This window comes from Mytilus trossulus, chromosome 1 (genome assembly GCF_036588685.1).
Source record: "Mytilus trossulus isolate FHL-02 chromosome 1, PNRI_Mtr1.1.1.hap1, whole genome shotgun sequence".
Taxonomy (NCBI): domain Eukaryota; kingdom Metazoa; phylum Mollusca; class Bivalvia; order Mytilida; family Mytilidae; genus Mytilus; species Mytilus trossulus.
The window spans coordinates 16,544,322-16,556,569 of record NC_086373.1 but is presented as its reverse complement, the minus strand read 5'-3'; the positions used below and the strand labels follow the sequence as shown (position 1 = coordinate 16,556,569).

The window sequence follows — 12,248 nt, the reverse complement described above, 5'->3', positions numbered from 1 at the left end:
TTAAAACTATTCGACATTCAAAAATTATCCAAGCCGGATTTCAGCTTCTACAAATAGTCAATAAGTGAAATTGTATAAAGTTTGCTTTTAAAAGATATCCGTTTATGCTATTTGAATTAACAATAAATGTGTTTGCAGGTAAACATGAAAATGCAAAGTCAGAAAAAATATCTGTGTTAATGCAATTAATATGTGAACTGTGACTAACCCTTATAGGGGATGTGCAACCATTTATATATAAAGGAATTAAAATTGTGTGCGCATGTTAAGTCAATACATTTGTACGTTTAAGGTTTGTGTTGGTGAAAGCGTGAACAGAGGATCGCGAGGTATAATTTATAGCATGATATTTTCACCTTCTTTTGACGTGTACACGTTGCTTCGTCAGAACACTGCAAAGCAAAGACATTCGGTTTAGACAATTACAGCCAACCTACAAAAAATGCTATATACAGTTCTGTTTAACTATTTCATGAAGATGTTCTTATCGCTGTTTTAAGAAAGAACCCCCCCCCCCCCCACAAAAAAAAAATTAAATAAAAATAAATATAAAATTATAATAATAAAAAAAAACTCCAAAAAGCATGTGTTGCAAATTCATTCATCATTAATATCAGGCTTATTTTGTATGTCAAACACGCGTTTAGTCAACACAAGGTTTGTCAATAACGCATGAATAAAAAAATTAATAGGCCAAATAAAGTTCAAAGTTTGTTTGTATACGTAATTTTATTGATTTCCCCCGAAATAGCCTCCATTGAATAAATGACTGAGCACAAATATGCGAGAAATATTTTTATCAAATAGATAAGTAAGATATGGGATATATAACTATTAAGTAATGTACATGTTCTGTTTGTTAATATGATCATCTTTATCTTCTTTTTAGTCCACTTAACCTAAAAGCACAGTTTTAAGCTATTGTTATCTCTTCGCTAGTCCCCCGCATCACTGTTGAAACAACTAGGCCAAACTGGACCACATTTTGAAACTGTGTGAAAAAGTACATTTGACGTTTAAGTCAATGAGACAGAAATCCACCGACACGAATAGACATCTAGAGGTCAGGTCATCAACATTAGACAGATTTCCATATAAATGTTACGCACGAAAACGCCGAAAGTCTAATAAAAAAACAGGGCTGCTATAAACTAAATTGGCCAAAATGCAATTTGCATCTTATAAAATACCATACGGATCACACAATTTCATATAAATTTGCTAATATGGACCATAACTAACTAAAGGTTATAGAGCACGTTATATTGAATACCTACCTATACTCCCTCCCAATTCATGACATATAATTCTAAATTTGTGAACCGAGACGTACATGTATTAAACGGCAAATACTCGCAAAAAATCGTTGAATGCACTCGCACGAGCGGGCTTCTTTTACAATCAAAAATTATAGAACAAGGACAATGGTATATGTCATACAGAACTTCGTGAATAGTAGTATACAGTATCAAGAATATACACAAAAAAAAGTATGAGGCACCCAGGTCATCACCCTATGAAATATACAAGTATTTACAAATAGTTGACGCCACCGCCGGATTGTAATCCCTTTGTTTCTGGAGAGACTAAAACATTTACAAGATTGAGTACTTCAGTCAGTCAAAATATAGAGACAAACAAAGAACAACACTAGTTGTATCTTGCTCACATTTCTTTCCTTCTGATATGGACGTTGGCTGATCTTTGATAGTCTGGTAAAACCAACTCCTTTTTTTATATCTAGATAATAGCTTTTCATATATATAATAAAGTCGATTGTCTCTTTTTGAAGACTGAAACTTGACTTCTAGGTATATAATTGTCGTCGCTGTTAATGTCTCATTCATGTTCGTGGTTCATTTTACTTCTAGACGTATTTGTACGGAAAGTTTTTTTTAATAGGTACCATGCATTCCTTGAATTCTATTAATGCCCCGAAAGGGTTTGCAGTTCATCTCAAGTATTAACAATGGCACCATCAAGTTCATCGTTGTCAGTAAATTCCGTGGCATAATTCACGTTTGAAAATATCACAATCGAGGGAACGGAGGGCTAGATTGTTACTTAAACAAGGGTTACATTGTCGTAGCCATCTGCGACACACACGTTATGATGGCGTTTGGAATTTTGGAAGAGATCGTTAATACCCCTAAAAGCCAGAATTTGTGTCAACGTATACATACAGATACAGATACCCCTTGGTTCATTTTCAGCAGCTATTTTCAATCAAGGAAATCATGATAGTTAACACAATTCCTGAAACATTGTGTCAACTAGGAGATATGCATTCTTGAATCACATAACTATGAGCTTCTAGTATGTTATTTCACAGAAATGGTAAGTAACAAATGAGAAAATAAACAAAAATAATATGATAAACAAAGTTGAATAGAAATTTCCAGTTATCAGCCTCTTGTTACAAAACTTTGTAGAACCGATATATTTGATAGGATTAGTGTTGATGACTGTGGCCGAAATAAAACCCTACATTACATTGACGTAATTAAAATAATTATATGATAACAAAATATTGATAATACGGAGAAATGCTGATTATGGTAAAACTGGTATACAAAATTGGAAAAATCCGGTTAGAATTAATATTGTAATACGATACATTTACATAGGGATGAGTATACAAACTGAGGTATATTTTGTCCCAGATTTAAACTGAACAAAGATAGTGACTCGTTTGAAACATGCATGAAGGTCATTGTCACAAAATAAAGTATATTGCAGAAATTGTTCAGTGGTTCGATGATTGCAGATGGTTGGTGGCAATCTGGAAGCAATATTACATGTGAATCTAAATAAAAGCGATATTTTTTATAGCACAAGTACCAAGCAGATTATCAATAGTTTAAACTTTTTGGCCTTATTTAGAAAAAAAACTTAATAAAAGTCTGATTTGCAAATGATTGAATTATTTTATCCGGTCAGATTTTTCAGGATTATGAAAAAAGTTTGAAGCTTATTTTAAAATTCATCGAATTGAAATTACCACGTTAACTTACTGGGAGATTAAAAGGAAAAATTAAATGCATGTACCACATCTTCCTATATCTACATTTATTTACGAGAGACGAGGAGACCCCTTTAATACACATTCTCCTAAAAAAAATGGCATTTAAAGAATTTTCCAGAAATTCCCAGTGCATAATTTGTGCGTTTAAGTTGTACTTCGTAAAAAAGAACATAGCTTTATTTTTGGGGAAAATACGGGTATTGGGATGGTGGTGACGTGGGGTGGGATAATTTGTAACTGAGTCTTCTATCAAAAGATCTCAATAACTGACTTATTCCCATGTGATATTGACTTATTCTGTCTATATCAGACAGACAGGGTATGTAATGGGGATATCTTTTCATATTCTTATCATTTGAACGCCAAGTTATTTTAAGGTGGCATATCTACGTCTCTATATACCCTGTTTATGTTATCATCACAATATTCAAAATCAGGCTGTGACTCGAAGCAAAGTTACATAGAATTATAGAGGTCGTGGGCACTAAATTAGATACCGAGGACATAAGTATTGACACACTAGAAACTTCTTTTAAAACGCAATGGTCTCTTTTTTCAATAAATTGTTCCGAATGTTGACCTTTCGTATTAGAAACGTGCATTCGGTTTAAAAATAATTTGGTTGCTCCTTATTTTTATTTACATTTCAGTTAATGTTAGATTTTAAACGACCTATTAACGGAAAAATAAATTACCAAGTTAAATCATGTATTTACTATTTTGAACCCATATTTCCCCTGTTCTATGCAGTGAGGGATTGAGATGATGGGTCTGAACCATCTTATATAAATGTGTTCATTCCAAACTTATAACCACCGAAAAAAAAAACCATTAGCATCCCATTGTTTCTCCTGTTGAATTCCAGGAACAGCTTTCTTGGGGTTGTTTGCTTGTTTCAGGATCCACTCCTGTATTTTACAAAATTTTGACCAAACTAGTGTTTGATAACGAAACGTCGTAACCTTTGAATTCTTTAAAAACCAACTGGAAACTTATATAGAATGTTGATGAAATATTTACCAAGCATATCAGGTAGAAACTAGTCTTGTCGAACAGGTATATTTCAGACTATCTATCTTATTCTGATAAATGTTCACAAAAGGGTCTGTCCCCGTTTAACCTCTACGAATATTCTATAATGTATGGTCCTGATATAAGAAGATAGCATATGTTTATCGTGAGGTTTATTTGACAATTCTGAAATGCTATATAGTCTTCTCTGCCGTCTATTTTTAATAACGTTATGAACAAGCCTCGGCCATCGTGAACCAGACAAGACGACCGCATATAGATTAAGAATTTTATACATGTAACGAAAGTGTTGATTCTTTGCTTTTGTTTTTGCTACATGCATGTTCTGATTTTGTGTCATGGATGGATACCCCATATCCTTTGTTTTTTCTACTAATATATGTACGCCTTAATTTACGCCCGACCACAGTGGAACTATGACTATACACCCCTGTAGAGCTCTGACAACCAGTAGGGATTCCAGTGTTGGAATTTGTCAACGCAATAAACAAATCCCTTCCCCGTTGATATGTTGTGGTTATTTTGTGGAATTGTGAACTTTGTGTTGACATAATATTTTTTTTCAAAGGTTGTCCGTGATCATTTCATAATCATCATTTAATAAAATTATATATAGTACAGCCAGGCACATGTATATTGGAAAACAAATAACTAAGAGTACATGCTACAATAATTTCACTATGGTGCCTACACACGAAAGATCTTGAGGTCTAAAACTAAACAATAGACACTTCAAATCATATTCATAACTACTGCATATAAAATTGACACGTCAAATTATATTCATAACTACTGCATATAAAGCTAACTTTCACCGCAAAACTGTCAATATTACAACGGATTATGTAGGTTAAAATATACTGGGTTCGAATTTACATAGGTAGTCAAAATATTTGTACTTCTTTTCAAATTTGCATAATGTTTGCATGAGTATTAAAATCTTGATTTGGTGTAGAAAAATTTATAGTGGAATTTTTATTCACTTCCGTCAAAATAAGTTTATCTTGTTATTTTTTATGGTAATTAGCAGTACCTTATTTGCAATTAAAGACCACAAAGTATCCGGAATCATGATTCGAGATGATAAGTATAAAATAGAAGAAATTTTGCGTTCTAAAAAACATATCGTTGAGCAACGAGATTGATACACTGTAAGTCTATTTTCAGAGGTATCAAACAAGTTTGAGCCATTTATACATATTTTACAAATTAGTCTCGCTTAAGTCCTTGCAATTTTGCGAAAAGAGTCAAAATGTCTTCATAAATGGCTTAATTCCTTGTAATTTTGCGATTTAGAGTCGAAATTTCTTTATAAAAAGTAGCTATGTAGGTATTCTTTTGGCTATTTAGGTTTGGGGACGCATGCAGTTTAGCATGTTCTTTCGGGACCTTCCTGTAAGTATAATCTTACTTGTATATCTATACTTTTATTGAGAGATGCAAAAATAGAATTGCTCATTATAAATAATGAGATATGACATGGTTATCTACCCACCAGAGACAAAAGGACGATGATGTATAGTGTGCATTGTTTAATTTTATATAAAGAGTGATGAACGTACTATGACTTTGTGACCATGTTGCTTCTTGTAAAAAGTTGAATACAACTTGTGGGACATCGTTGATTTAATGTTACAATGTATTTCTGAAAATTCGTGAACAGGACCTATCATCACCGGAAAAACAATGATTGCATGTCCTGTTTTATAATGTAAGAAATCTTTTCAAAAATGATAATGGAAAAGCAAGTTTAAGTATAGTAGTACGGAAATCCGTATTAATCAATTCAAAACACTTACATTATTGTATACATGTATTTAGAAGGTTAACAAGTATATTGATATATATTCACAATAATAAGTAAAAAAGACATTAATCAACATATGCAAAACATGCAAAAACATGCAGATTACTATTGATTTGCGACTGTAGACTCGAGTGTCCGAAACTATGCTTTTTGGGGCTGTTCTATTTTTGCAGTTGCATAACACATTATTGCGCAATACTTACGTTTTGACGACTTTTATCTTATTTATTTTCTTCTTCATCTTTTTAGAATTCATCATCCTTCTGAACACTATTTTTCCATTTTTATTGCATTTTGCTAGAACAATAATAGGTTTATTATCAACATTTTCATATTCCGTTCGACACTCATTTTCAGAATTTTGGTTTTTCGTGGATCCCAAGTATGCAGTCTCCATTGGCATTGCAATGTCCCCATGTCCTTGCGGTAATGTCGGAGAATCGAGAGGCTTTTCAGAATCATATCCATTATTTATTCCGCATGTCACGACCATTTTGAAGAAAATTTGTCCTCTTTACCTTCATTCGCACAGATAAAATTTCATAGTTGTGAGCGAATATTCGGTCACGCCTCCTATGGTTGATCTACCTATATAAACAAAATTGTACTCGATTAATAATCTCATAGTAAACTATTCGCTATCTCTCAATTTTAATATCCAACAATACATGCCACTTTTCAAACATTGACTTTTAAAGATTATCCTTGGGTAAGGTGACCATCGTCCAAAATAACTTCTCTGGATTTTCCCCTCGGCTAAAACAAGACTACCAAATTCTTATTTACTTGTAATGATCTAATATTCTTGTAAGTGACATTTTTGAAGGCGGAAATAAGTTCACCTCGGTCATTAGTTGATTATTTTATTTACACATGTTGTGTCTTCTAACACCTGAATACACTGTTTTCATTTGTTAGATTTAAAATCATTACACGTTTTTTACCAATAAGTACCGGTACATTCTGTCAGATTTATGTTATAAACACAAGCGATTGACACCAGGAACAAATTAATGTTAAAAATACATAATTAGAAAGATATCTTTTGTTGATGTAATTTGAATATTTGAAAAACGAAAAAATTTACTCGCTAATACAAAATAACGCAGCCCATAAGGGGCAACCAGTCTGACTAACGCTTACATTTTCATTTCGGTGAAATATAAAATTGAGAATGGAAATGGGGAATGTGTCAAAGAGACAACAACCCGACCAAATAAAAAAAACAACAGCAGAAGGTCACCAACAGGTCTTCAATGTAGCGAGAAATTCTCGCACCCGGAGGCGTCCTTCATCTGGCCCCTAAACAAATATATACTAGTTCAGTGATAATGAACGCCATACTAATTTCCAAATTGTACACAAGAAACTAAAATTAAAATAATACAAGACTAACAAAGGCCAGAGGCTCCTGGCTTTGGACAGGCGCAAAAATGCGGCGGGGTTAAACATGTTTGTGAGATCTCAACCCTCCCCCTATACCTCTAACCAATGTAAAAAGTAAACGCATAACAATACGCACATTAAAATTCAGTTCAAGAGAAGTCCGAGTCTTAAAAATAGTCAGTCCGAGTCTTAAAAATAGTATTCTTGTCTGGAACTAAAAAGTAAACAAATTTCTGTTTATGCTAGTTAAGACGTGTATTTCATTTATCTATATACTAAAAATAGTACAGTGACTTATATAGAAGAAGTATACCCTGTCACAGTGACGGATCTCGTGAGAACTTTTTGATAAAAGGGGGAGGGGGCGCTCCAATCATTCCTTATATAATCAAACACATTTTTTCCCACGAAAGGGGGCCCGAGCCCCTCAGCCCCTCCTGGATCCGCTATGCCTGATACCAGACGTGTGGTGTTTTTTTTTTACTAATGTGGGTGGGCAAACAGATCCAGCAATTTTGAAAGGACGGGTTTTGAATTTTGAAAGGACCCCTGGAACACCACCAAAACGTTCATATATTATTTTCTTTAAATAAAAAATCGAAATCAACCCATCAGACCCACCCCCAAAAAATAAAAGTAAATGGCTAACCAATGAAACGATGCAGCTATCATAGGTCAAGCTTGCATAATGTTTAGTACGACCTTTACACTGCAAATAATAAAGACAAATGTGTAATTACTTATACACCAGAATTCATGTTTGTAATAATTATAATGCATTTTATGATATAGCTTCTTTTAAAGCGGACACGGAAACGATTCATTTTAAAATGTATTGCACTTTTACAACATTTGTCAATTAAAAAACATGCACACAATTATTGCTTACATTGCATTTCGATCATTTAAAAACTACAAGTAGCCAAGTTGATTAACAAAAAAAATAGATATGTATACTTCGAAGATGTGTTTAATAATCATAACACACGGAAGCATAACAAAAAAATTAACTAACTTCAAAATATTTGGCCATCTTGACCATGAAACCTTTACTCTTTAACAAAGGGTTGTCAACGGTATCAATTAGCAATGAGTGTATCGCACGGTCTTTTATTATAGCCCATATGTCGGCCTCTGGATATTGTATTCCCCCGCATCGAATTATGGGGTACATACTTATAAAAAGTTATGCATACGTCTGTACGTCCATCCGTCGCATTTTACATTACATTTGATAAATAGAGAACTACATCATGGAATTGATTAAAATGTTTATGGATTCTTTTGGACCAATAATATAAACAAAGTAATGCTCGAATTGAGTCACATTCGCTTTTATCGTTACGGAGTTGTGGTCCTTGATTGTTTGGGGGACTTCCAGTTTCATATGTGGTTACCGGATAATAAATGGAAAGCCAATATACGAAATGGATTGAAATTTTAATGGAGTTTATAATATGGGGCCACTTATCCCATGTTTCGTTCGGTTTCCGCCTAATTAGCATATAGAAAAATGAAGTTGCAGGTGCAAAAATATGATTTGATATAATGTGATTGTTTTATTGACCCCTTTGAGGACATGCTTAACAAACAGACAACCGGTACTCCTGTGGGAACAAAAACTGCGCTCTTTTTTTACCGACTTGTTCCCCCAATCATATAACTTGTACAATTATAGCTTTTCATGAAGAATGAAAAGAACCTACGATAATACCCGGTATCATTAACTACACCCTTCTCTATACAGAAGATAAATTCTCACTTAGTTTCTCAAATTTGTATTTGTTGACTATGTTGACACTCATCTATCCCTTCGAACTTGAAATAATAAAAAGAAAAGTGTGCCTCACATATTTTGACTTACATTTAGAATTGACAATGAAGCGCGGTTGGGAACTATACTTTACTTTAAACGAGATTGTTGCAACTTTTCAATTGCAAACTTGAGAGTTTTATGTAGCAATATTCAAGTAGCACCTGCATTTGTTTAAGTGCTTGTTTTTCCTACCATTATTTCTATACAAGGAAACTACTGAACCAAGAATTTCTAACGGTGAAAACGAAGTCATCATTGGGAAGTTTTACACAACACAACAGGTGCCACATAAGAAACAGGATATGATAACCCTACCGGAGCACCTGCTTTGGCGATCGCTTTTATTGTGGTTCGAGTTGTCCACTCTTTTATGTATTGTTTTGTAGATAATTATTGATTGTACTTTTGTCGATTTTCGTTTTTCATTTTGCCGTGATTTTGTGGATCTCATTTCGACTTGGAGAATTTTGTTCACTTTGGTATTTTCTGTTAGACGTATTTAACTATTATCTAATTAAATTGTTGCAATGAGCATATACTTTGTTTAAAACAATTTCAGAATAAATTTCAAAAAATTATCCCAGAAAAAAAGAAAACAACAGTTTAAGGATGTACTTAGGTGAGGTTTTGGAATTTGTGTCAAGTATTCGGACTCCTTGGTGTTTTTCCATACAATACAATGTAAAATATTTTGCCCCATAACACCCATTTATTTTTTCACATAAGACTTAATAGCTTATGAAAGGTCATTTACCAAAACTTTGGAAGATTCTTAATTTTATTTCTTTTGTTTTGAGACCTAATAATACCAATGCAAATATAAGGTAAAAGTCAGAGTCAGTCTTTTCCCGCCATATTTTAAATCTCAAATATCTCGAAAAGGAGTTCCATGACCTATCAATATTTTTTGAATTATTTTTATCCTTAGTTGATTCTCTACCAACTTAAAATATCAATTTTAACTTCTTAATTTATTAATTTTTACCTAACCTCACCTAAGTACATCCTTAAGTTGAAATAAGTTAAGCATGCTTCTTTCTATTGCTGAGGTAACATATAATTCGCTAATCGCGTTCACACACTCTTCTTTTTTTAATTCGAATTGATTCGAATTGGCTAATTTGAATCATATTCGCTATATATACCAGGACTAAATTTTGTATATACGCCAGACGCACGTTTCGTCTACAAAAGACTCATCAGTGACGCTCGAATCCAAAAAAGTTTAAAAGGCCAAATAAAGTACAAAGTTGAGGAGCATTGAGGACCAAAATTCCTAAAGAAATCTATGCCTGAGGTAAAAAAAGCCCTAGTATTTCAAAAATTCTAAATTTTGTGAACAGTTAATTTATATATATATATATATATCCATATCAATGACAATTCATGTCAGCACAAAAAGTGCTGACTCCTGGGATGGTGATACCCTCGGGGACAAAAGTGGCATCGACCCAGTGGTTGTAAATAAACTCACCACAGATATCAGGATTTTGTATATACGCCAGACGCACGCTTCGTCTACAAAAGACTCATTAGTGACGCTCGAATAAAAAAAGTTAAAAAAAAAAAAGCCAAATAAAGTACGAACTTGAAGAGCATTGAGGATCAAAATTCTTAAAAATTTTGCCAAATCCAGCTAAGGTAATCTATGCCTGAGGTAGAAAAAGCCTTAATATTTCAAAAATTCTAAACTTGTTTCCCAATCCACTATAAATATATATGTTTAAACTAAAATCTTTGTATCTTCGGAAAAAAATAGTAAAATTTTAAGTAATTTGAAGTGGCGAAATCCCTTACTTGAAAATATGCTAGCAACACATAGATTACGCTATTTGAAATAAACACGTCACCACAAACACGAGCATTATAGCGAACGAGTTTACCGTCCAAAAAAAGGAAATTAACAATAGGAAAAGAAAAATCGTCCCTTTCATCTTAAGTTTTTTTAGTAGAATTTCTAGTGATAAAATCTAGAGAAGGACGGATTAGGTTTATTTAAGGTAAGTTCTTTTGGGCAAAGTTCAGTATATATGAGAATACTTAAAATTATCTAACGAACAAATATCATCAAGATAACTCTAAGTGTTGTTGTTTTATCTTTTAAACTGCTATCGTTTTCATGCTATCAGCAAAGAAATGATTTTTCTTCTTGAAAAGATAGGTCGTAGACCATTTGAAGGCATGTATTTTAAATAATAGTTTAGTATAAGATATAAAATTTAAAAACACATACCAAAAATCGTCTTTCTTTCCTTTAAAGTTTTTATGTATATATGTAAGTATGATTTTAAAGGTTAATTATAAAACAAGACACGTGATTATATTGGATGAATGAATGAATCGTATGGGTTGATAAATAGAGTCATGTGAATATTTCTTACGCACTGTCAGTGGTCAAGTGTTTGTAAATCATTCCTATTTATAGACATATTCCAATGCTTTCAGAACTACGGTACTTACTAAGTCTGAATTTATTTGGTCCGAGTATATGGTCAAACAAATTTTGTCCATGTGATATTGTTGATTCTTTTTCGTGTTGTAATACAAAATAAACTAATTCAAAAGTTTATTTGATGCACCAATCTAGTTAAATAGTGCCGTTACAAAACATGTACCATGTAAGGATAAGGAATTGGCGTCAGAAAACATGTTTAAACCAGCCACATTTTGTATGTGCCTCTCTCACGTCAGAAGCCTATAATTATTTCAGTGGTTGTCGTTTGGTAAATTAAATTATTGTTTTGATCATTAATTATTAGGCCGCTAGTTTTCTCATTTGAATTGTTTTTCGTTTGTCATCTCGTGACCTATTATAGCTCACTATGCGGTATGTGTTTTACTCATCGATGAATGCCGTATGGTGACCTCGTATAGATGTTTATTTCTGCGTCATTTGGTCTCTGGTGGAGAATTATCTCATTGGCATACAACACGTTTTCTTATTTTTATATGGCTGACAGTTGAAACTTTCATATTGAATAAATAGTTCTAAATAGTATAAGTATTAAAACAAAAAAGTATTGCACAAATTGTAAGAACATTTCTATTAGTTATAGGATAAACATGGACGAGTGAATAATGTTGGGGTTATAAGAAAGGCTATTGATCACGATAGTAGTAGTCTTCCTTGTCAAAGGAATTGTGGTGAAATGTCTTTTAAATGGTTTCGTAGTTAGTCCGGT

The 12,248-nt window shown here is 33.0% G+C and overlaps 1 protein-coding gene across 1 annotated transcript in view; it reads right to left on the bottom strand.

Annotated features, from left to right (window-relative positions):
- LOC134716741 (microphthalmia-associated transcription factor-like) overlaps positions 1 to 6,683 on the bottom strand; it is a 31,916-nt gene extending 25,233 nt beyond the window's left edge. Inside the window, exon 1 of the mRNA XM_063579748.1 lies at positions 6,068 to 6,683. Within this exon, the coding sequence (XP_063435818.1) occupies positions 6,068 to 6,357 (290 nt within the window). The 5' untranslated portion in view covers positions 6,358 to 6,683. The remainder of the gene's footprint in view (positions 1 to 6,067) is intronic.
- Positions 6,684 to 12,248: the final 5,565 nt, after the last annotated feature.